This window comes from Accipiter gentilis, chromosome 34, assembly GCF_929443795.1.
Source record: "Accipiter gentilis chromosome 34, bAccGen1.1, whole genome shotgun sequence".
In the NCBI taxonomy this organism is placed as follows: domain Eukaryota; kingdom Metazoa; phylum Chordata; class Aves; order Accipitriformes; family Accipitridae; genus Astur; species Astur gentilis.
Genome location: NC_064913.1, coordinates 17169737 through 17196082, shown reverse-complemented (window position 1 = coordinate 17196082; position 26346 = coordinate 17169737). Strand labels below are relative to the sequence as shown.

The 26346-nt window shown below is 41.2% G+C and overlaps 1 protein-coding gene across 2 annotated transcripts in view; it reads left to right on the top strand.

Moving 5' to 3' along the window:
- Positions 1–26346, top strand: part of PLBD1 (phospholipase B domain containing 1) — a 42129-nt gene that overhangs the window by 11344 nt on the left and 4439 nt on the right. For both annotated transcript variants that reach the window (XM_049792106.1, XM_049792107.1), the window contains 6 exons: positions 3302–3385; positions 6276–6414; positions 13628–13792; positions 14970–15114; positions 21856–22056; positions 22169–22309. In XM_049792106.1, the coding sequence (XP_049648063.1) occupies positions 3302–3385; positions 6276–6414; positions 13628–13792; positions 14970–15114; positions 21856–22056; positions 22169–22309 (875 nt within the window). The remainder of the gene's footprint in view (positions 1–3301; positions 3386–6275; positions 6415–13627; positions 13793–14969; positions 15115–21855; positions 22057–22168; positions 22310–26346) is intronic.

Below are 26346 nucleotides of genomic sequence, written 5' to 3'. Positions count from 1 at the left end.
TCTCGTCTAGCTCAGTTCTTCCATTACACTTAGGGCATGAAGGAGGGTTTCTAGACACAGCTAGGCCTCATGATGTAAGCAAAAGAGTGACAAAATATCTCTTCTAAAAGTGTATGCTTTGTCCTTAGTAGGAACCTAAGCAGAATGTAAGACAATCAGATTTTAAAAAAAAACCAAACCAACCCCTCTCTCCCCACCCCCCCCCACCCCCCCCAAAAAAAAACCCCAACAACCAACCCCAAACAAAAAACCAACCCCAACCCCCCTATGCTGGGACTGTTTTATTTCAGATTACTGGGGAAGAATTAATCTGAGCTCTAGCTATATAGGTATGTGGTAGAAAAAGCAGTAACTAAGTTAGTCAGACCTGTGTACCAGTGAGGGTAGAAACACAGGCCTTTTCTAGAGCATGATTCATGTTATAGTGTTGGCACCTGATTCAGACAGTAGCTGTCTATTTTGAAAACACATAGTTAGGGGTGGAATAAATCTAATTCTAGTGTTTGTAGTGTCTGGAGATCCGACATTTGTTTTTAGCATCAGTCCCCCACCTCTCTGTAAGGTCCAGTCCTATCATCCAGCCAAAGATGTTTGCTCTGGTTTTCTTGCGTATGAATTATCTTCCCCCATTACAAACAGAAGTGTTAATGAGGCCTAGTTTTACTTGGGGAATGGCAGAGCACATCCAAGTCCATGATGTTAAGCACATACTTTTAATCAGCTCCAATTGTGGCATGCTAGGTGCCTAAGAGCAGTATTTAAATTTGAAGCAACATTAATTGTACTCTTTTCTGATATGACCTCAGCTGACCTGAGTCCTGTCATCTTTCTCTCTAATTTGAAGAAGCAGGGCTCTGCTTTGCTGTTTTTAGGCTCTGAATTCTTGTCCCAGCTTTGTAATTGCCTTGCATTTGGCCTTAGATACAGTTGCAAAGCTGTACCTTATCTATAATGATCCAATTTACTTCAGAGGGTAATACCCTTACAAAACATGCAAGCCATGTGCATAGAAGTGTTGTTAAAGCAAAAAAAGTAAATGGAGCAACTAGGGAAAAAATTCTCCATAACCTTGGACATTGAAAAAAGAAAAATAAATTCCAGGAATTGTCTGTCGTCTGTTAGCATATACAAGAGGGAAGGCCATTAAAGAAGCAGTTTTCAGTCCCCTGATTCTGAACTAACCCAGTCTCTACATCAGTCATCACAGTTAAAGATACTACTAGTGTAAAATCTGCCTTGTGTTGCATTACCTTTGAGTGCAAAGTGAAGAGAGTAGAGCTGATGGTTGAGCCTGGAAGCCTGATCATCTGCTCTGGCCTAGAAAGTGATTAGAGTAGTATCCTGGCTGGTTTTATCCTCCTCATCTGGTTGTCATCCCAAAAAGACCATCTGTCAGGAGGACTGTCTCGTGCTATTTGCTCCTCTTCTCTAGTGCCACGAGAGCCCTGACTTGTATGGAGTATGTTACGCTATAATTTCCTTCCTAAAATTACTTGGGATTGTTATTTGCCAAATTCTCTGTGACTGCAGGGGTGGAGAATATTGATCTGTCTCTTTGTCCTCTTCAAGAAGTAGGTTATGATTATGGCATGTAGTCTTGTATTACATGGGAGACAGGAAACTCTAGAACTAAAATTGATACTGTAGCTGCAGTTTCATGAAGGGTGTAGTGGTGTGAAGCTGCTGAATGCTCCCCTCTTTTGCCCCAGTCCCTCCTTCCATGGAGCCAATCCCTCCAACTTGTGTCTGCCCTGGGGCTGATCAGGCCCTTTAATGCATCAGTTCATCTACTAACACAGTAGAGACCTGCCTTCTTGCACCAGCTCTGTTGCTACTTAACAACCTAATTCAAACTAGAAACTGCCAGAAAAGTAATTCACGTTTTTTGCTGGGTTAGTGTTTTGCCTGAACGCATGCAGACAATTAGATTTTGTAGTCAGAATAGTACCAGAACTGAGATGAGAAGCAGCAGGGTCATGCAATCAAGTACTTAAACAGCTGGGAATGGGGCAAGGGACAGAAAGAGAGGGGAGAAGGTCAATGGATAATTCTCTAGTCATCAGCAAACTATTCAGTCATCTCTGGCTGTGTTCTCTAATTATGCCCTGAGGGAAAGTGGGAAGTGCTCCTGTCTGCATCCCTCTCAGAGGAAGCTGCCCTCATGAGTTTTAATACAGGGAATTCTGTCCTGCTGGCATGTGCTTTCCTTGAGGCTGATATCTGTTTCTTAGTTCTGTTTTCTTTCTCTCAGCACTTGGTAGGAGCTACTTTTACTGATGACTGATGTAGTTCTATCAAATCCAGACCTCAGCAAAATAATTTTCTGCTGATTTCCACCTAGAACTGAATATTCCTTTCCCCTCTTTTTCTTTTTTATTTTTTATTTTTTTTTTTAATTTAGTAGCTGAAAAAATGTTGGTAAAGTTTGGCCCAAATTAAGAAGTGTTGAAGTTTGGTTTTGGCTTGAATCAGACAATTATGTTTCACCTAAAATGGAAGGGTTATTTTAACTTCTGGGCTTCTGAGCAATTTTTGGCAGTTGATTTCATCTTGAAATGTAAAGGACTTTGCTTCAACGAAACAAACAAAAAAGCCCCAACCAACCAAAAAAACCCTTGCAACTTTTGTTTGTATTAGTTAATGGGGATGAAACAGCTAACTGAATTCAACAACAAACAAAAAAATCACAATAATATTGGTCTCCATAAAGCTGAATCTGTTTAGGGCTGGCATGAGTGTGAGTTTCTGTGGGAACACATAGGATCAACTTGCACATACTTTAAAATAGAGATATTTAGCTTAATCAGAAAGGAAGGAGTATGATTAATGGTAAGTAAAACCTGCTAGATACCTGGCTGAAATTACCTCTCACAACTGAATCAGCAAGTTATATTCTCCTCACCTCTGTGTTTTTTTGGTTCCAAATAGAATAGCTCTCCAGCAAACTATTTCTGTTGTGCTTTAAATTAATGTGCTAACACTGTGAAGATGCTTCTGGCCTACAGATATTCCCCAAGTGTAGAATTTTGCTATGAAGTAGTTCAATATCATTCTTGCTTAATTTCCATTGTACCGCAGTTTGAGCAGGTATTAGCAAGGTTGTTTATTTTAAGTTAAATTTCAACAATCCATTTGTGTTACCTTTGCTGTTTGTCATGCACTGAAGTAATTTCTTGTGATTAGGAAAAGCTTACTTTGTGGACTGTGTTGCTTGTCTATCAACGCTTGCTGATCAATGGGTTGGTAAGCAAAAAGAAGGGCAGATGCAAAATAATAACTTCTGCTACTCTTGTTCTTTCAGGCACATGTATGACCATGCTGCAAATATGTATCCACAGTTAATTAAGAATCCCACCGTTCGAAGTGGAGTTCAGAATTTTATGGCGTATGTATTCAGTTATTAGAAAAGAAACTGTTCAGGACTTGGGGTTGGAGGATGATGGCATTTTCAAGGGTTTTTTATTCTCTTCCTTATGGGCTAAAGAACATATATGCTTCCTTTCCCTCTGACTGAATGCCATTAGTATGAAAAAAAAAATAATCTAAATATAAATGAAGAAGGGCATATGCCCTTCCCTAATTCCAATTCTTTCAAAGAAATGTTTAAAGCCACTGCTACAAAGGGATGTGGATAATGCCAATGAATTCTGAGGGTCGTTCTAGTCAAAATAATTTTCTGAAAAGCTCGTATTTTGAATGTTATGCTAAACAGTGTGGTCTCCTGGAACCTTAATCTTTTTAGCATTGTGTATCCTTTCCTTCCTCTGTTAGGTTTGCATTTTGTTTATTCTACCACTGATGTAAATTCTGTTCTAATCATAAAAGTCCTGATTCCCTTTTCTCTTCAGCTGTATAAATCAAAAGTAATTCTGCTCAAATAATGCAGCCACACTGGTGGGAAACTACAAGTGGGAGAAGAAGCAGGCCAGGTACTGGGAAACTCAACTGTGATTACCAATTATTTTAATCTCCTTAGACTTATGTTTTCTTCCCTTACAAATACATCTGTGAAACCTTGGTCATTTCTGGGGACTATTTTTTCCATCTTTCCCTTGTTTTGTGCTTTCCGCAAGGGGTTATATATCTAATTCTGTTATTGGTGTACATATATAAAGTCGATTGGTTTTAGCTTATCCAAAAAGAAGAGGGGAAAAAAAATCATAGCACTCCCTTGCCATTGTTCTTCAGTATTGCTGTCCTCCTTGTGAGAAAAATGGCATAGCTACCATATCAATATGTAGGTTTCTTCTTCTAGATTGAGCATAGCAGCTGTATCCCCCAAAATGTGTTATTGGATGGAAGGGGGCTATACTAGGTGGCCTTTTATCATTCTTCTACTGCCTATATCCTGGACTCCTGCATCGCTGCTTTACTTTACAGCAGTTTTGCAATATGGGCTGCTGTGTTGTCCTGGAAGACTTTAGCCCTGAGTGCTCTGACCATATCCCAGTTTCCTCTGACATACTTAGAATCATAGAATCATTTAGGTTGGAAAAGACCTTCAAGATCATCGAGTCCAACCATCAATCATGCCCACTAAACCATGTCCTGAAGTACCCCGTCCACTCGCTTTTTGAATACCTCCAGGGATGGTGACTCAACCACTTCCCTGGGCAGCCCATTCCAATGTTTGACAAACCTCTCAGTAAAATTTTTTTCCTAGTATCTAACCTAAATCTCCTTTGCCTCAACTTGAGGCCATTTCCTCTTATCCTATCTCCAGCTACCTGACAGAAAAGACCAACACCAACCTCACTACAACCCCCTTTCAGGTAGTTGTAGAGCTATAAGGTCTTCCCTCAGCCACCCTTTCTCCAGACTAAACCGCCCCAGCTCCCTCAGCCGCTCCTCATAAGACTTATGCTTCAGGCCCCTCACCAGCTTCGTTGCCCTTCTCTGGACTTGTTCCAGCAACTCAATGTCTTTTCTATATTGGGGGGCCCAAAACTGAACACAGTACTCGAGGTGCATCCTCACCAGTGCCAAGTACAAGGGAACAACCACCTCCCTGCTCCTGCCGCCAGACTATTTCTGATACAGGCCAGGATGCCGTTGGCCTTCTTGGCCACCTGGGCACACGGCTGGCTCACATTCAGCTGGCTGTCAATCAGCAGCCCCAGGTCTTTCTCTGCTGGGCAGCTTTCCAGCCGCTCTTCCCCAAGCCTGTAGTGCTGCGTGGGGTTGCTGTGACTGAAGTGCAGGACCCATCACTTGGCCTTGTTGAACTTCATATGATTGGCCTCAGCCCATCGATCCAGCCTGTCCAGATCTCTCTGTAGAGCCTCCCTACCCTCAAGCAGATCGACCCTGCCTCCCACCTTGGTGTTGTCTGCAAACTTGCTGACAGTGCACTCAATCCCCTCATCCAAATCATCAATAAAGATATTAAACAGAATAGGGCCCAACACTGAGCCCTAGGGACTTCATGCACCTTGTTATTTCCAGAAAGGTAGATCTGGCTGGTTTTATCACCCACATATTGCTGGAAGAGTTTGCTTCCTTGCCAGGTTCATTCTCTTTGTTCCTGCTGTACGTAAAGCTGGATGGATAGATACGTGAGGGAGGATGGAAGATGGAATCTGGTCCTGACTTACTCTTAACACCTGTGGTTCTTCTGTGGCCCTTTGTCCACAGTAAAGCAGGGAACTCTGAGAGATCCTTATAACATTGGCTGCTCTTGCCATAGGGTCTGTTCAGCTTGTGCTGCCTCCTGCTCTAAGCCTGGGCTATTTGGCTAGTAACCTCTTGATTGGATTTGGCACATGGGATGGTTGTGTTTGGCCTCCCACCTTTTCCCCAGAGGAGCCTCTCAGTGGTTCTTAGGCAGTGTTTGAGCACCACCAGGAGAAAGCCTTCATTGCACTTGTGCCTAGGGGAGGGAAATAGGCTCTTCGAAGGTCAGTCTATTTTTTCCTTAAATAGGCATTTAAAAGGGAATGGTTCACCTGACATATCAAATGCTTGTTTCCCTTTACTGACTATAAGGGATGCTAGGTCTGATGTAGCAGAGTCCCCCCAAGAGGTGGAGTCCAACTCTTTCTTTGGTACTAAAGTCTAATATCTAGGCACACTACTGTAGGGTATGTTGCATGGATCTGAACATTTACATGCAGAGGATGTAACATTTAAGTTGCAGGATTTCCAAAACATGATTTGCCTCAAAACACTAGGAAGGTTGGATCATCTGGATTATAATACATTTGTCTCTTCCTTGCATTATCAATTATACTCTAAAACAAAACCCAGAAAACCCCAACCTGTTTGTTCCTCTGCAGGAAACAAGATCAATGGACAAGACAACAAATCAGAAATAATAAGGATGACCCGTTTTGGAGGCATGCTGGCTATATTATTGCACAGTTGGATGGTCTGTACATGGGAGCCCTTGAGTGGGCTAAACTTCACAAACAAACAGTAAGATTACTGCATCTCTTTTTCAGTAGCTGGGGATGGGATGTCAGAGGACAAAGATGGGAGAAGGGAATACGATTTAAAACAAAAAGATAATCAGTGGCAAGTACTCATTCTGCATGCCATTCAACAAAAACTTCAGTGGCTGTTCAATGTAGGTAATGTGACTGAGCACTCGGGTCATGCTACCACAGATGCTTTGCACGGGACTTGGAACCCTGGGCGCTCACGTGCTGATTAGATTGGGGGTGGCTTTTTTATCCATGAGTGAATGTTGGAAGGACAGACACTTCTAAAGTGCTTGCTGTTGTCACTTTACGATTGTTACTGAGCAAATGACCCTCTAGGTATAAAGACTAGCTGCAACAGCATGAATCAGCATGTAGGGAGTGTATTAAAGCTTTCATTCTTATTTCCAAGCATCAGATTTCAAATCTTAAAAGCCTCTCTGTTTTGGAGTATGTTTTAGATTGCTAAATGTCTTCTCCTTTTCTGTCTTCTCAGTCTCCCATTACAAAATATATAGTCAGTGCTGTGGCCAGCCAAATGGGGTAGGTTTTTTGTTGGTGCTTTTTGTTGTTGTTGTTTGTTTTTTAAAAATCAAATTAGAATTGTGTTTTGGATCATCAGCTTGTGTGTAATAGCACAGCTCTTTTAACTCCAGTAGAGCTATGGCAATTACAAGGCTGTCCTTAAGACAAATGTCTAACAAGTTTCTCAATGTGAGAGGGAGGACTGGAGTAGTTGTAGTTGACCCTTTTTGTCTTGGTTTAACCATATCTAGCATTCAGAGAAGTTGGGAGTTCTCAATTATAAACAGTTGGGTTTTAGTAAGATGAACACCTTTCTTGTGTAGAACTTACTCTGGGGCTTTCAGCTCAAACTGAAAAAAAAAAAAGTGTTCACAATAATGGAAAAATCCATGCTGGTGGGCCTGAGTTATAGGGAAGATACTAAGAAACCTTGACTTTCTAGGAAAAGAACTCATTAATTCCCTTTCATAACACCTGTATCTGAAGACCCCTGCAAACCACATCAATTTCTTTGGCTGCTTCAGGATCCGTTAGATTCAGATGGGGGGAGGAGGAAGTGCTGGTTTGTGTCTGAGCTATTTCTTCATAATAGGCATGTCCTACCTGCAATGTGTATTCCCTGATACTTATTTAGCTGTGTATTTGATACTAAAAAGCACTGATCTCTGAAGTGACTGAGTCATTTTTATCCTCTTTTCAGAGATCTCATCAGCATGCTTATATAAAAATGGTGCATTTAGTGACAGTTCAGACATGTGGTTCAGTCTGAAATATTTGTGTCCTCTGTTCTTGAATTATATGCAGTGGATATATTTATTTCTTTTCTCAAATGTGCCTGGAGCAGTTGGTGGGATTTATTTTGACTCCTTCCTATGCCATTCACAATTTTAGCTTTGGGTATTGTCACCTATGTTTAGATCCATATCTTTTTATTTGAAGCAAAAATGTTCCCTGTCTATGTATTTCTCACTTGAGGTGGTGCTGCAGTTTCCTCTGTTTACCAGAGCCAGTAAGTTAACATCAGTCTCTTACTTTTGAGTGTAGTTTAGACAGCTGCTCTTGCACCTAGGTGTTTGGTTTTCCTTGGCATGAAAATGATACCTGACAGCTCTGCAAAAGTACATGTAGTTCACTTTGTTGGATACCATGCTAATTTTTAAATACTTCTGGGAGATTAGGCTACAACAGTGCTACTTGTATACATATTTACTGCTGTTAGGATCCCCTTCAGGAAATAAAGAGCTTGATTGTTGCTCTGAGCTTACATGGACAATAAAACCAGGTGCAGATGTAATGTTACTGACTAATATTCTAGCATTGACACATCCATTTACTTAAGAATCAACCCAACTTTAAACTGTTGGCACTTAAAAAAGCAAACTAAGCTAACAACTACCCCCCCCCCCCCCCCCGAAGACCAACAGTATCTTCCTTATTCCTTGTGATTAAGAACTTCTGCCCTCCAAAGAGGCTGTTTTCAACTTTGCTTTTGCAGTACATGTTATAAGTATGTTAAAAAGATTATTTTATTTAATCCCTTAGATTGTTAGTAAGTAGAATGTTTGGCAAATAAATTCACCTAATAGATTTTTTTTATTATTATTTATTTCTGAGTACTTTGGTTCAATTCATCCAATGTTGATTGGATCTTTCTTTGGGCAACAACTGCAGTAACAAGTATTTACTACTTCCACTAGTAATTTCTCACCTTAAAAAAAAATAATTAAAAAAACTTGTTACTGAAAACCCCCACAACAAATTCTGCATGTTTTTAAAAGCAAGTCCCATTCCTATTGCATGTTTTCCTTGGTGCTTTGAGAGTCTCTTCTTCCCTCTTTCCTTTGGTAGATACTACTTCTGTTTCATTAAAAAAAGAATCCTTTCTGTTTGTCATGTTGTCATGTATTGTCATATGATTATTATTGTTGGTAACAAGTTTATCTTTTGCTCTCTAGTGGTGCAGTAGTTTGGATTCATGGTAGTAACAACCATTAGAAATATTGAGAATATCTCATGTGTGGGTTGTAGTGTTTTTATTTTCCTTTTTTACACCCTCATCCTTCCCCAAACAAACCAAACCCCCAAAACCCCAACCAAAACAGAGCCAAAACGCAACACATGACAGGCTGTATTTTGTTGCCTGATGTTCTAACTGCTATTGGGAAAAACTATGCATACTTCTAAATTCAACTGATTACTCTGTGTGCAGAGGGCAATTTCCCCCCACTGCCCTAAGCTTAAAAGAAGAATAAATGCTGCGGAAGAAAGGCTGGGAAGCCTTTTTCCTTAACTCCCAAAAGGTCAGAGACAGCGTGGAAAGATCAGACATGTGGAAGAGGAGGAGATGGATTTCAAAGTTCTTACAATCCCGCCCACCCCTCCCCCCCCCCCCCCCCCCCCCCGCCATGAATGGACCAAGTGCTCTCCTGAATACTGAGAAGTGGATTGGTTGACAAGGATAGGGCAAAAGATCTAAAGGGGATGGGGAAAAGGAACTGTGTTTACAAAGTCTGTGGCAAAGTTGAATAAAATTGTTTCCTTTTCAGGAGAATGGAAACAAGCTGTTTCAATAGCTAATCTGCTTTTAATTTTACATATTTCATGTGTCAAGGTTTCTTATCAGTGCTACACATAGCTTTTCAAACTTGCAAGCAGTTGGAGTTTTACATTTTGGTGGATTAGTTGATGTGCACTTACTTGAGGAAGACAAGTGAAAAGATCAGACTTTCCATTGTTCTGTACCATGCATGGTAGTTTGAAGCTGTGCCAAATCCACATAGTGCTTAAATGAGAGTTGGATTACGTGCACACGGGTCACTCTGAAATGTTCCATTTTTCTTTTCTCTCCTAAACTTCAGGTGTAATTCACTTGAATGTTATGGAACCATTGTGTCTGCCACAAATAACTGAGCCTTACTATAGAAAGAAAATTTGGTTTGAACTCTGAGCTGTTTGATAGTAATACTAGTAAATATTTTTTTTTATTCCTATATATATGAAGCAAATGTTTTGTAGTGTACTGTTCTAAACTTTTTTTTTTAATTGCATGGAGTCCGGTTTCCAGCAGGGCTATTTTAGGTAGGTGCTTCCATTAAGACCTACATGAAGGCAATGTATATTGTAAACTGCTGTATTTTGAATTTGATATTTACAGGTATCATTAAGTATGATGTCAAAATCTGAATACATTTTCATGTTAAAGTGTGACATTATTCCATCTGGTTTAACAACATTTTATATCCAGTAAACAAACCCAGCCCTTTTGTTAAGACAATTTCTGAAGGAGGGGCACTCAAAGAACATTAAGCCTTTTCATCTGCCTAATGCTCTACCAACGCCGTGATTAATCTTGGGCTTGCCTACACAGGGAAATTACTCTTGAATAAGGAGGTGGCAGAGTTTTAAATACTACAATGCTTCTAGGACAGCTCTCTATTTGTACTTCCTTATTTTGTATTGAGAATGCTCACGCATGGGGAAGTTACTGGAAAACAATTGTTACAGAGTAACTTGTCTATTTTAATGTCCCTGTAGACAAGCCTTTAAGGTTGGTTGTCTCCTATGTGTTACCCTTTCTAAGTTTATTTCTCCTTACAGCTGATATAACTGAAACTCAATTTGATTTATTTTTTTTGATTATTCAGGATGGTACCCTAGAGGAGCCACACATTCTAGCAAAGGGACTTTTGTTGTGGCTATACCACCTCTTTGCTTGTCAATTTAGCTCATTCATTCACTCTTCTTCAGGATGTAAACCATGCATGCAAAGAGTTTTCCTGACATTGCTGTGTGAAATGGGAGAAGGTGATTACAAAAGATTGTAATATGCCCTATGTTATACACTTATTATACTGCACACATTTTTGTCTAATTTTTGCTAGTGGACCCTGAGTAACTTGTCATCGAGAAGATTTCTCCATGTATCTTGGAAATCCCCAAGTGGGGTGCTCAACCTTGTGGCAGATGCCTCAGGCCACTCCTGAAATTCCTAGATTCGGCCTGCATTGCAGACACCTGAGTCTCCTGTTTGAATGCATTATTTTACTGAGACTCCAGAGAAGCTCTGTGCAATGTGCTTGTGTGATGTCACAGAGCATCAGAAAATCTTAAACACAAAACCAGGTTTGTGCAAGCACAGTAATGAATTCTTGGAAATGAACTGGAACAAAATTTGCTTGCCCCTCTGAAGGGGAATGAAAACAGAACCCTAGTGGGTGCTTAAAAGCCTAGTTCCTCTTTTACTTCTCTGATATTTTGGCTGGCCTTGGGAGCTGGCAGCCTAATCTCACCCAGTGGAGCCCTAGGAATTTACATAACCTTTGCTTCTTTGTTTGAGTGGCTTTTTCCTCCTGTTTTTTGGCAACCTTTCTGTGAGTATAGTTCTGATAGCTTCCTTGCTTGGCACCTTTTTTCTAGCTTGAATGGACTTTGTAGTAGTTACTGAATTTTTGACTTGAAATGACTGTAAGATAGCACAGAAATGTGAAACTTTTTTAAAATACACAGGCAATTCCAAGTGATGCTGCAGCAGTATCAGTGTAGCTACCTGTAAAAGTTGCAATGAAGGCAGGTTTTATGGAGGAGAATACGGAGTGCTAGCAAATGGATGGCAAGTACATTTAAAATGTCTCAGGGCTGGCTGAGCATTCTCGTATACAATCCTGTTTGCTCCCCTGTCGTGGTTTAACCTCAGTCAGCAACTAAGTACCACGCAGCCGCTCATTCACTTCCCCCATCCAGTGGGATGGGGGAGGAAATCGGGGGAAAAAAAAAAGTAAAACTCCTGGGTTGAGATAAGAACGGTTTAATAGAACAGAAAAGAAGAAACTATAATGATAATGATAGCACTAATAAAATGACAACAGTAGTAATAAAAGGATTGGAATGTACAAATGATGCACAGGGCAATAGCTCACCCCCCCCCCCCCCCCGACCGACACCCCGCCAGTCCCCGAGCAGCGATTTTTTTTCCCCCCCACTTCCCAGTTGCTAAACTAGATGGGACGTCCCATGGTATGGAATACACCGTTGGCCAGTTTGGGTCAGGTGCCCTGGCTGAGCATGAGAAGCTGAAAAATCCTTGACTATAGTCTAAACACTACTGAGCAACAACTGAAAACATCAGTGTTATCAACATTCTTTGCATACTGAACTCAAAACATAGCACCGTACCAGCTACTAGGAAGACAGTTAACTCTATCCCAGCTGAAACCAGGACATCCCCTCCTGGTACTGTACAGTAATGCCTGTGTAAATCGGACATTGGAAAACAGCTTGTCCTCATCGTGTGGTGCGCTTGCAGACCTTTAAGTGCAGCTAGATGGGGAAAAATTGTGCTGAAACAGTGCCAAATCTCTCTATATGGATTACAATGAGGTAGTAGTTGTTGGGACTGGTTTTGTAAATGATTCATACCACTGAGTTGCTTAAAACTATCTAAAGATACATCTCTTGATGTTTGTCAGTTGTGGCCTTTGTTGCTCCCTGTTTGGGTCCTTACAGCAAAAACATGATGAGCTAAAGAAATGTAACGTATATGAAGGTTTGCTTTGGATTTCTTCCTTAAACTATAGCTTCTGTTAGGGCCTTCTGTGATGCATGATTTTAGTTGTGAGAATGGCTTATTTCTTTCACTTGTCTTGGTAAGCATTGTGGGAAGGTTCAATTCCTTCCCCTGCGATATACAGACTAGAGTTTACATTAGTTTTGGTTTTCCTGCTGGTTATTCTCACTGCCAGAACAGCAGAAGGATAACACAGAATTCAGCCTTCTGAATAAAAAAATCAATGGATTTGGCACTGTTTATTTCTTCCATGTCATTGTCTACCCTTTATTGGGGTTTGTAGAGAGATCAGCTATACGGTTTAATAATAGTGATTTATATTGCAAGCAATGTGTTTCTTTACTATATGATTATGCATTCTAAAATTACTATTCATAATCCTACAGTGATATGTGTTCTGACTTCTTTTCCTTAAGTCTTGCCTTAACTAAAGGCATGGTGCAAGCAGGAACAGGACCGTTTTCTAAAACGGTCTTTGAAGGTTGAAGTTAGATCACTGTTAAGCTCTTATTTTTGAAGAGGCAAATTAAGAGAAGGTTCTGAAGACCATGTTGCACAATGAGCTGTGTAGTTAACCCTGGCTAGCTCCAACTGTAAGGGGTTTTCGAAAGCACATAGCGGAGTGCCCTTTGACTGACTTCCTTTCTTCAGCTAGTTCCGTACGTGATCAGTATTGTTAACGTATCTTGCTTCCCTGATTTGTTTCCTCCTCAGTCCTGAGGATGTCTTAAATTGCAGTCTTTATAAAAATCTGAAAACTCCCAAGAGTGTTTGTTAATGTAAGGCTTTTCAAAGACATCTAGATAAACAAAAAAAGATCTAAATCTTACTATTACCCCAGCATAACAGTAACAGCAGGCTCACTGGTATGCTGTTTGCAAAGACACACAAAAGTTTCATCAGTTAGCATTGCTAATGCCACTACAAGGGCCAGACCCGTAAAGATAACCTAGGTGTCTCATGCCACACTGAGTTTGAGCATCTGGGCCTTGTGAGCAGGTATTTCATAGACCATCTAAGAGCTTCCTTTGAGAGCATAAGAAAAATTTTAACAGCTGAGACTGACTTGACGCTACTCTGTCTGAAAGTGCTTTTTGTGGTCGTTTCTTCTTTTCCTCAGCCACTAAGCATCTTTGATGTCCAGTTTCTGAATGCAGTTGGAGACCTGTTGGACCTCATTCCTGCATTATTTGAGTATTCTGCACGGAGTGGACAATGCAATGTGGAGCCAGGAAACCATGGGAAATATCAGTGGGATATGGGTCACTGCTCTGCACTCATTAAGGTGAGCACAAAGAACTTAATCTCCAGTGACTGTGTTGATTTGTAGTGTCATGAGTCCGCGTTTCTGGAGTCTTCAGTGTTTATGTTGCGTGTGCATAAAGAGACTCCTGTCAGTTAAGGTGCTTTTATGCAGTTGTCATTTGTGCCTCTATAGGATTTTGGGTCCAGTTTATCTCACTTGTGTTCAAGGGCAGGGAAAAACCAAACCAAACACAGAGACTGACAATGAAAAGCTACTAGAATTACTAGGGAATGGGGAACTACCATGGAGAGGAGACTGGAAGAGAAACTTGTTTCACCTAGCCAAGTGAAGTCTGAAAGGGAGTATTGCAAACGTCTACAAATACACTCGGCAAATAAGCAGGGAGAAAGGGAAGAGGGTTACTTAAACTAAAGGACAGTGCTAGCACAAGAACAAATGGGAGCAAGTGGCTGATGTTTTCTAAGTGTTAATAGTGATACTCTGGAACAGCTTTCCAGTGGGAGTAATGACAGAAAAAATGCTTTTAAGATAAGTGTCTGATACGTCATGGTGGCAATTAAATTTTTCAGTTAAAATTATCAAGGATCTAGTCGGCATACGGAGAATCCATGTATCTCAGAGCAACAATATTCACCTTAAATTGAGAAGCATTCATTCAAGGATTTGCCTACAGCAAGAGGTTTCTGAGCTAACAACGAATCTTAGAACCAGTGAAATACTTTGAAAAGATGTACTATCATAATATATATTTACATTTTCAAACTGAATTTACTTGCATTTGCTTCTGTACTTTAAAGTCACCCAGAGGCATTTTCAGAGAAACAGCACGTTCTAAGTTAATGTTGGATATGTTTGCAGAGAGCTGATCTGAGTGTGTAAATACAAGTATTCAAGAGGAAACTGGGGAAACAAAACATACTATGTGATGCAGGTGTCCCAAAAACCCCTAAGCTGTTTCATTTTGAAAAATAACAAGTAATTATTTGAAAACAACACATGGGCAAGAATTCTTTCCAGAGGTTTCAGAAATTCATTGTTAAGTACACAGTTAAAAGCACAAGAATCTGCTCCTTCTTGAACAATGCAATTAATCAGACTACTCGAAACAAGTTGTTCTCCCAGTTTCTATCAAGTACAAAACATGCAGAGTATAGTAGGGTCTGAAATTATTCATCTTTCTGCTTCTGTTTTCCAGGTTCTACCTGGATATGAGAATATATATTTTGCCCATTCTAGCTGGTTTACATATGCAGCCACACTGAGAATATATAAGCATTGGAACTTCAATATAGTTGATCCAGACACTACCACCAGCCGTGTCTCATTCAGCAGTTACCCAGGTAAGGTAAAGAAAACCAAAACAATGTAGATATCCAAGATGGCACAGACTATCTTTACTGTCTTGCAGATGTCTTGTCTATAAAAAGGATGATAGCTCAACAAGCACTGACTTCAATCTACCTTAAAACTTTCAGCCACCGAGAGGACAAAATGTAGTCTTAAGTTTTCTAGCTTGAACATGATATTGTTGTTGTCATCGTCTTTTGTTGTTGATTAATCACCTTAAGTGCTCTGAATAGTACTAGTTAAATATTCTACCTCTGGCACAAACATGCTGCTTTGAATTCTGCTTGTGTAGTCTGCAGTCACATCAACTGTTGAACTCCTCACCTTGCCTATACCATTTGCATGTTTGGTAATAAGTTTTGTGGCATGACTCGTGCTGTAATGGGATTATTAGAGTCTATCAAACACTAGCCATGTGAAATTGTATTGACTTCTTTGGTGTTGGGTTAGCAAACCTTCTTTTTTTTTTTTTTTTTTTTGTTCGGCCCCCCCCGCCCTCTTCCAGCTTGTCTATAAGGTGTTACAGAGTGGAGTATTTTTTTAATGCTTATTTCATGTATTAGTAATATAGCCAGCCAGAATATTTAAAATCTCCCTTGGGAATATTAGGGACCATATAATATTCTCAAGTTTCCTGGAAGAATGTTAGAAATTGCCAGCAGTTAATGTTTAAGTGGTAAAATATGTACTCTTGCTAGAGTAGCACCAAGAAGCGTGAACATGAAAAACCAAAGCAAATCTAAGACTCTTAAGAGTGAGTTAGCATTGTGCAAGTTTTTAAAGGTCAAATTTCAAATTCAAAAATACCCAAACACTGAAGAATCTTCATAAACTTTGTAAAGCGAAGTATGTGCCATAGGAGACTGTCTCATTCTGATGAAATTTTGGTGGTTGATGATTTCAAAATGTGCTTTGTTCAATCACTGTGCTTGCCTTACTACAAAGGCAAGGGTCCTTCATGGCAGGGACTCCTGAGACTGTGACTGGGAAATTGTTTTGAAAAGCAGTTGCATTCATTTCGTGTTGAAAGCAAGTCTTTTTCTGTGGGTTTCTGACACTCCTCAGTGACCCTCAGGAAGGCAACATCCTCCGATGACTGAGGTTTTTGCTTTGGCTGAGGAGCAGAGGTATTCTGGTGAATGCCTGTTAAGCGTACAGCCTTTCAAGAGCTTGGGTTATCTTTGATTCCCTTGGATGAATTTCGCTCGCTCATGGCAAGGAATTTTGCTGAGCCTGTCTAACATGGTAGAAAGCCAAGGTTTCTCTCTCAGCTCTGTTCATCACATGAACGTACAGAAGGTTATTCTGGATCTCGTATCTCTCAGCAGAATTACTGTTGAGAGTATATAGTGTATAGAAATACTAGTTCTATATACTAGTATATAGAAATACTAGTACTATCCTTCAGGAGAATGTGGCTGTTTCACAACTGTTGCATGCTGCCTTGTGCTGTGGATTCAAAACTGGGGATCAGGATCAGCCATGCAGAGCATTTATTATTTTATTTTTGCTGGTTGTCTATGGTGATGTCTCTGGGTTGTTCCTTTTGTAGATTCTTTGTGTAAAGTGAAATGCAAGTCTTCTGTTTTGATGAGACTGATAAAGTGTGCTGTATGGGAGGGAACCTGAAAATCAGCTACTACTACGCTGAAATGCTCAGGGTCTGTTCAAAAGTGTACAAAATCCCAGTGTGCTTCCCTGAGACTGTTGAGGTTTGCAGAGATGGCTCGTTTAAAAGCTTGCTTGTGCCAGGTAGACTCTGTCTGATATAGTGATGTGGTAAGGTGTACTTCTACCAACAAAATTGAGTTAGAACTGTTGCAAAACATAGTTCCTATGGCTACAGTGAAGTGTGAGAGACCTGTGGTATGCAAAGTGTACTCACTGGCTGCCTAATTACAGGATACTATCACAAGCACTAGGCAGGCATAATCCATTGACTACAGCAGATTGCATTAGCTGTGGGTGTAGTTCACAAACTTGCAGCTTTCCAGGGGATGAGTAGGCTCTAAAGCACTGGCTTGGTAATGATCTAGGGACATAACAGAGGAAGGAGGGAAGTGCCAAATTCCTTTGCTCGGTATTATGATGAGATGAAGCCTTCTATTTTTAGGGCATCTGACCAAGGAATCTGCAGGTCCTGGCTATGGTTCATCTTGACAACTGTAACTTCTCCCTGCATGCAAGTTCTCACTCTTATTCTCTGTCCTGATAGACACTAAGAACCAGTAAGAAAGGCGAAGCTAGTAAGCTCTCCTGAATAGTAACATGATCCTGATGTACATAGAAGTATTGACTTTTGGAGGAAACAAAGAGCATTAAGAGACAGGTGTCCTTCTAGGCCTTCAGTGACACCTAAGTGAGTAATTAAAAGATTTCTGTCATCCAGTAGATTGGATATGAAGTAAAACTCTTCTGCTGTCCAAAAGCTGTGTCAGAAAAGCATGAAGGAGTCATTTGCCTCCTCAGAAGGAATGTGCCAACTCCCTGATTTCTCCTGGGGTCACAGAGTAAAATTGTCCAGATTGTTTATTTACTGAATTTCAAAAGACAGGCTACGACACTGCAAAAATTAATATTTGTTGTGACTCAAAGGATATAAAGATTAGTCACTAACCATGATGCATGTCAGTGTATGCATTATGATACAGCTAGTGGGCCTCATGTTTACTTGATTCTGCTGTGTCTGAGCAGGTAGGAGGACAGGCAGGAACTGCAGAGTCCATCCCAGCTTCCCCAGCAGTTCCCCATATTCCTGCCAGCATGCTCAAATGTCCACTGTTACAGCATGTCCCCACTTTGCTGCTTTTTCCCTTTCAGAGCAACAGTAGCGCTGCAGAGGCACAGTCAAGTGGAAATGAATGGTAGTGATAATCTCTGCTTTTGCAGAATAATTTAGCCACTTGCTGCTCACTTCCACACTAATCCTAATCCTCAGTTGAACTCCGCTCATAGTCTTAGCTTTCTCTTCTGTTGAAAGCATCTGTGCAGAGCTGCATGCATGACAGTTCTGTGAACCTCTGGAAAGGAGGAATGTCTCTGAGCTCAATCTGTGAACCTCTGGAAAGGAGGAATGTCTCTGAGCTCAATTCTTGGGCACCACTGACTTAAGTGTCTTGTTCAAGTTCTGGACATAAATACTTAATGTGGTTGGTGAATCCGTGCACAGCAGAGAGAACTTAAATTGTACAGACACGTTACAGTTGCTCACAAATGTTGAATGAAGCTATGCTCATTTAGGGGGGTAAGAAATGCGATGACAGTGACTAGGTAGGTACTGTGTTTTGCAGGACATACCTAGTAAGATCAGAGAAAAAGCCCCCCCCACAGTCACTACTATACACTGTCCCATTGAGGCATTCAAACAAATGAGCCCAATTAACTGATGAAATTTGCACTTTTTCTTAAACAGCATTTCCCAAGATTTCTGTCTGTTTGGATGGACCTCTTATTGAACAGTTAGTTTTGAACCGCATTTAAGAAAGAGTCTACCATTTGGATGCAAGCACTCTGGTTTGGGTAGGGACGGGCTTTCTCTGGGCTGAGCCACAGTCTTGTTAAGTATGTTACTCTGATTTTAGCTCTTTAAGCAAAACAGTTGAGAAGTTTACTGCCTCCTTTGCTCCTCTGGTCTGCTGTTGGGATCTTGCTTGGTTGAGATGGGCTATGACATGGGAACAAGATGGCACAAGTTGTCTTGATGGATGGCTATACATGTGTTGCTATGGCAGGAGAGAGAAGTGACATGCGTCCTTTGTTTTGACATAAACAGGTGTTAGCGCAGGATCAGAAAGTGCAGCATTATCCTTCCCCACAGCCTGAGCAAGAGCTAGGAGAAAGGAAACATGGAAAGGGTGCTAGCCCTTGTATTCAGGGGACCAGCTTGCTCATGAGGTATTGCCAGACCATTTCTTGCTTCCCTGCTCCCTCCAACATCTGTCTAAAACCTGTAGGGAAGCAGAGGAAAAGTGTCTGATGCACTTTGGAGATGACAGGCCAGAGCTATAGTGTGGGACATGCTATTTCTTAGTGCCTAGGAGAGGTCTGCAAGTGGAAGGCAGGCAGCTGGCAGGAGTTCAGTCTTGGCATGAGAAGCATCTGCTGATGGGATTAAGAAAGCTAATCCAGAGAAGGCATGTCCTTTCCTATTGTCAAGTGTGTTTATAGCTCAGAGCATGAAGCATCTCATCTGGGAGATAACTCTCATCCCTATGAAGTGATGGCTAGACCTCATGTCTCTGACTTCTAGCGTGTAATAGTGACCCTTCCTGTGCTTGACTGAGCACAATGACCTTCTAAAACACCAAAAAAGCTGTGCTGTCTGGTTCAGAAAGCAGCAGCCTACCTCTCTAGGAACAAGAGTTGCTAGGAATGTGTTACCCCCCACATTGTCTTTGGTGTGCTGACTCTCTGGAGAACACTGTGGCTCAGATTTAAAAAAATATTTTACTTTGCTTGGCTGATTAATATTGTCATGATGAATGAAACTTGAGACTCTGGAAACTTCAGTTTTCCAGTGGTGATTGGAAACTCAATCTAAATGGCTCAGACCCAGAAGATGCAATCAGAAGTGCTTTTGCTTGTTTCTATATAGGAAGAATCAGTTTCGTTGCAAGGGGAGGGGGGGGAATTGATTGAGATTTGCTGACAAAAATGGGAGACGGGTTTACAGAAAAAATAGGTGAACTGTACAGTGAAATAACAGTTGACATAAAAAGCATTTTTAATTAAAACAGATCCTCATACATACTTAAAGACAAGAATGACACAAGAGGACATCAAATATCTGCTGCTATCTCTAGGCTTCACCCAGGTTTTATTTTTGTGGATCTCTTTCCCCTGTTCTATGTCTTTTAACTTCCCTTTGTTTCACGGGTGCTTGAAGTCAAAATGGTAAATGTTGTCTCAGAATAATTAGGCTAGTAATAGTGTATCATGGAGGGCACACTGTATTATAAAACATTGCAGGATAAAACTTGGTAAATACTAAGGCCCAGAAGGAAATCCCCTAGTTTTCAGCTTGGCTGAGGTTTGCAATTTATTTGAATTACAGAGTTCAAACTTCAGTTAATTCAGCATTATCCCTTGTGTTGACACTTGCTTTGAGTTGAGTTTTTCTGTTTTATCTCAGCTGTTGATTGAAAAAGAAGAAAAAACTATTCAGTTTGTTTTGAAGTAGGGCACTTAGCATTGGCATCCACATGGGAATTGGCTCTGTTTGTTTGGGTAAGCACTTGACTTGGTACACAACAGTTTATCGCTGGAGTATCCCATATCTTTGTATAAAATGGACTGGCAGAGCCAAGTTTAGAGTGTTTCTCTTCTTGTCCTTACTTATTTGAGAGAGAACCTTGCTGTTGATGTACATAATTTATTGACACTTTTTCTGTCTCCAAGTATAAAATACAAGGAACCATAAGCTGCCAGGGTTCTTTGTCTGTTCTATACTGACATATTTTTAGAGAACAGTTGACCACAAAGTATGTTTTCCTGGATTGGTTCTGATTTGAGAACTTGAGACTTTAACGAAATCATGCTGAAACAGAGCCCTTAAGCATTACTTTTGCTTGAAGGAGGACTGCCTTTTGATGAAAACCCAGGAATAGGAGGCAGAGCCGAGTCGTCTTTCTGGCTGTCATAGGTTGCTGACCTTAGCTTGTTTGCAGAGTGCATTAATAAAGCTTGCTGTAGAAGATTTCATAGTGGAACTCAACTATTACACTGTTGCATAGCATTTTAGCATTTTGTACCCTTTGAAGAGTGATACCATTAAAAGCTCATTAGCAAGGGAGCAGGTTCTGGATGACTTCCTCATCAGGAGCTCAGTTAACCTTTCTTCCCCAACTTGGCAGCCCTGTATTTTCTGGGGAATCTCAAAGTCAAATTATTTCTGCTTTGTAAGTAGTCACCATGCTATCTGTGGCATTGTAGCTGACCTTTGCAGCTCTGTATACCACCTCCTGGCATGGGATCTGCAATTGGACTTAGTACTTCTGTTGCCATGTAACCTGGGAGGGAATCCTGCCCAGAGATCCATCACTATGTTGAGTTTGCAGGGCTGCTAGGCATAAAAAACCCCAATGACAACATGTCAGAAAGAGGAGTGGGTAAAACTTTCTCTCATGTACAGGATGTGGTTTATGATTTAAGAGGTGTCCATTTCTTGGAGATGTTTTTAAGAATAGTTAGGCTGGAAAAGATTAAACTAGAAGGAAGATTTTTCTGCTTGCCTTGATTTTAGTCCAGAAGGGATTAATTTAAAGGAATACCTGTTGTCCTTACAGAATAAAAATCTAAAACTGAAACTGGTTGATGAAAATCTCTTTTTGGAGTTTGTACTTTTGTTTTGGTTTTCTTTGTTGTATTTTTTTAAAGGAATTTCTTGGAAACAAACACTCACTAGGCACTTACAGTATGTAATCCTCAGCATAAGAATAAGACATAGCTTGACATATGAAGGAGAATCTTCCAAGCTTGGGATGCAAACATGAAGCAAATGCTCTAGACAAAGAATTAGGTTGTGTGTTGAAAGCATGACAAGTAAGAAACTGTGCTGACAGGTGGCCTTAAAGAACTTGGCAGAATTCACCACCTCATCTTTAATATTTGTGCAGTTTGATTTCAAACACACACATTGACTCATTCATATCCTCTTGTCTTGTCTCTCTGTCTTGTTCTTTGTGAACCTTTCATATAACTCGTAGATAACAAATTTTGTATTATTGCTGTTTAAGGCTTTTTGGTGTCCCTCGATGACTTTTACATACTAGGCAGTGGCTTGGTAATGTTGCAGACTACCAACAGTGTGTTCGACCAAACCCTCATGAAGCAAGTGGTGCCTGAATCCCTGTTAGCTTGGCAGAGGGTCCGCATTGCTAACATGATGGCAGATAGTGGCAAAACTTGGGCAGAAACCTTCTCGAAGTGCAACTCTGGTAAGTACACTTCCATGTGAATCTTCGAAAAAAGGATGTGTTCCCTCTCCCCCTTGTACCCTTTTTGTTGCCCAGGCAGGACATGTAACTCTCTCTTTGCTCTCATGGCTAGGGACCTACAACAATCAGTACATGGTGCTGGACCTGAAGAGGGTCAAGCTGCAGAAGAGCCTTGATGATGGTGCATTGTACATTGTTGAGCAGATCCCAACCCTTGTGGAGTATTCTGATCAAACAAATATTCTCCGGAAAGGTAATGGCTCCTATAGTAGTTACTGTCTTAGGAAAGCCATCTCTTTGTTCCAGCTGATGGACAATCGTGCTTTGTACCTGGGAAGGGTTTATTGAACGCTAGTGCTGAGTTTCAAGTTAGAAAGCTTTATGTGAACATCCCTGTCCTGGTTTCGGCTGGGATAAAGTTAATTTTCTTCTTAGTAGCTGGTACAGTGTGTTTTGGATTTAGTCTGAGAATAAAGTTGATAACACGCTGATGTTTTAGTTGTTGCTAAGTAACACTTATCCTAAGTCAAGGAATTTTCAGTTTCCCTTGCTCTGCCAGCAAGCAGGTATTCAAGAAACTGGGAGGGAGCATGGCCAGGACAACTGACCTGAACTAGCCAAAGGGATATTCCATACCATAGGATGTCATGCTCAGTATATAAACTGGGGGGAGTTGGCTGGGAGGGGTGGATTGCTGCTCGGGTATTGGTCAGTGGGTGGTGAGCAATTGCATTGTGCATTCCTTGTCTTTTCTTGTTGGGTTTTTTTACTTGTTTTTTCTTTTTTTGGTTATATTCGTTTTCATTACTTTTATTATTATTGTTAGTAGTGTATTTTATTTTACTTTAGTTATTAAATCATTCTTATCTCAACCCATGAGTGAGTTTGGTTTTTTTTTTTTTTTTTTTTTGATTCTCTTCCCCAGCCCACTGGGTGCGGGGGAGGAGTGAGTGGCTGCATAGTACCTAGTTGCTGGCTGGGTGTTGTGGTTAGCCCCAGCCAGCAACTAAGCATGATGCAGCTGCTCACCCACTACCCGCCCCCCCCCCCCAGTGGGATGGGGGAGAGAATCGGGAAAAGAAGTAAAATGGTTTAATAGAACAGAAAAGAAGAAACTAATAATGGTAACACTAACAAAATGACAATAGTAATTATAAAAGGATCGGAATATGCAAGTGATGCACAATGCAATTGCTCATAGCCCACTGACTGATGCCCAGTTAGTCCCCAAGCAGCAATCCCCCCAGCCCCACTCCCCCCAGTTTATATACTCAACATGATGTTACATGGTATGGAATATTCCCTTGGCCAGTTTGGGTCACCTGTCCTGGCTGCGTCCCCTCCCAACTTCTTGTGCCCCTCCAGCCTTCTTGTTGGCTGGGCATGAGAAGCTGAAAAATCCTTGACTTTAGACTAAACATTACTTAGCAACAACTGAAAACATCAGTGTGTTATCAACGTTCTTCTCATACCTAACTCAAAAACATAGCACTGTACCAGCTACTAGGAAGACAATTAACTATCCCATCTGAAACCAGGACACTGGGGTTAAACCATGACAATCCCTCTGTTGCTAGGTCTATAACGTTGTATTCATTTCTCCTGTATGCTGTGGCAGAAGCAGGGGAGGCAAAAATAGACTTTACCTTCTTTCTTTCTTTCTCTTTTTCCTGCTCTTTTTTTCTCTTATTACTTTGTCCTGTCTTGGAGACCCATGAGGAAAAAGGTGAGGTCTATTTGAAGCAGTACTAAATAACTGTGATGCTGTGGGCTGCTTCAAATGTTTGGTGAGTGGGTCACCCTACAAGGAGATAAGCTTTTAAATAAGAGAGAAGTTGTCTGTTAAATTCAGCTTCTGAACTTTTCTGGAGCTCTGTTATCTGATAAATATGTGCTGTTTAAAAGATTCCTTAATCCCCCAACTAGACTAGCAACAAGTTGATGGAAAACAAGCAAACAAAAATATAGGTGAAGAAAAACACCCGCTGGCAGGTTTCATTTGCAAGTATTTTCTAGACACTTTGTGAGCATCCAAAAGCCTAAGCTCATTCCACAAATCTAAGTGTAATGTCTGGTGCTTTCTGCTTCCTCTTCCAATCACGTGCTCAGGAGGTGAATTGAGGAATTGTTCTTTATCATCAAAATGACTAGAAATGCATTTATGTTACCAGCTGGAGTTGTTTTCCTTTGGAATTTTCCCTTGTGTCTGGTTCCTTAGAAGGTTCTGGCTTATTTTATTGCCACAATGTCAATATGGCTTTATGAGATGTTTCTCACTGATAATTTGGAAAAATCTCTTGTGTCTCCCTTTATGCTTCTCTGGCTCCTTTATCTGTTGAAGATAGGAAAGCAGGCTGTTGCATCTTATCTTCCAGTGTTTGTGTGTACTTCAGATGGTGAAATGCCTTGGGCTCCTCTGTGCAGTGTTGTGGATTGTGGTGCAGACAAAAAAAAAAGCTAATGGAGACCTCTCTAGCTCTGGCACTTGAAGCAACGCAACCACATCATGGCAGTGCCTCACCTGTGCAGACTGGCCAGGCTTAGAGGGTTCCCTGAGGTCCTTTTCAGCAGTGATTAGAGCGAGCTGCTCTGGGATTCCCTGTAGGACTGAGACCAACCCCTGGGCTTGGGCACACCGTGACCACTTATTCCCTCCTAGGAGATCTCGTGGTTGCTCTGTTCTGGAAGGTGGCAGCATTCATTAGAAGTTACATTATTTTACATTTTCAGTATGACTTTTCCCAGGTATCGAAATGCACCTTATGTGTATTGGATAATGCAGCAGTCAGTCTCTGGTAGCTTAAAAATTAGAAGGGCAGCCCTCAGCAAACAGGGTGTACTAAGCACTGCAGGAGTGCTGCCTTAGAGACCTCAGCTGCTGTAAGCCAGCACTGCTCCTGTAAGCAGCAGATTTGGACTCCTCCATCCACGCCGGACACCAGACAAGTCCCATCGAGGCCCCTGCCCTGTTCCCTGGTGCTCAGAGCAGCCCAGGTGAAGGAAGTTTGCCTTCTTAAGAGCAGTGCTGGCTTAAAGTGTTTGTAGAGTACCTGACCCTGGCACGTTCCATAATTGCCTTGTAGCTGGTATCCAAAGGTAATGCACTTCTAACACTCTGGTTGGTCAGAGCGAGTTTGTGCCAGCATTGTTTTTTTAAGTCTCTTAAGAGCATAAACCTAGAAACAACAGAGAATGAGAATTGAGTTCTCAGGTGAACAAAGACAGGCATTGCTGTAGTAAGCCCTGTATCTGAGGAAGAAGGGAGCATTTTCTTGTATGAGTTTGAAAATAGAAAGTTGTGGGTTTTTTTTGTTTGTTTGGTGTTTTTTTTTATGGCTTCTGTCAGCTTGTGTCTTAGGCCAGTGCAGGTGAGTTCTAAAAACCAGGAATCTCTTACACTGCCTTTTCCAGGCAAAGATGTCAAGGTGCTTTCTGTACGCTGACAAAAAACAACAACTTGGGAATCCTTTAGAGTGGTTGAGGGAGAGCAGTACTTCTTCCAGTATAGGGACAGGGCACAGGAGTGGGCTGCAGTTCAGATTTCCTGATGATGAGGAAGTAGTGCATCCGTTTTAGCATCAAAAGCATCACATCAGATCAGAACCTAGGATCTCAGTCTCTTCTACCATACACCTAATCTTCTCATTGCTCTCTCTTGATATTGCTGAGATCTCTTGCTCTGATGGGCAGAGGAGGAAGGCATTTTGTTTCAGAGAATTTTTACTGCCTTCACGTTGTCTTCCTCACCCCCTTTTCAACCTTAGAGCATCTCTGACTTGTTTTTGTTACTGTTCACCCTGCCAGGCCTAACAGGCAGGTTTCACTGGCTTAATACCAGCCCTTGAAATAGTTTCTTCTGTTTTAGCAACAAAAAGTTTTTCCAGGTGGGGAATGGGGTTGTCTGTATGCACTGCGTTCATGTAAGACAATAGCACCTTTTTGAATCACAACTAAACCCTACCGATTTGGAAGCTGATGTATCTGTATCCTCAGGCCTGCATCGTTAGAGGGTGGCAAGTGTGTTTATTTCTGGAGGTCACCTGTATAACAACACACCACATAGACAACCTGTTTCCTGCAGGTAGGCTCTAGGTCACATAAGCAAATGCCAGCGGACAGGGTATTCCCGTGTGCTGTGTGCTAGGCAGGACCCAAGCTGGTAAGGCCTCCACTCAGGCAGCATTCCAGTGCTTATGCTGTCTGCATATCTGTCCTTTGGGAAGTTTGGTTTGTATCTCTCTCTATCACTCCCAGTGAGTCCCAGTTCATTTTCTTGAGCACCTTACAGCC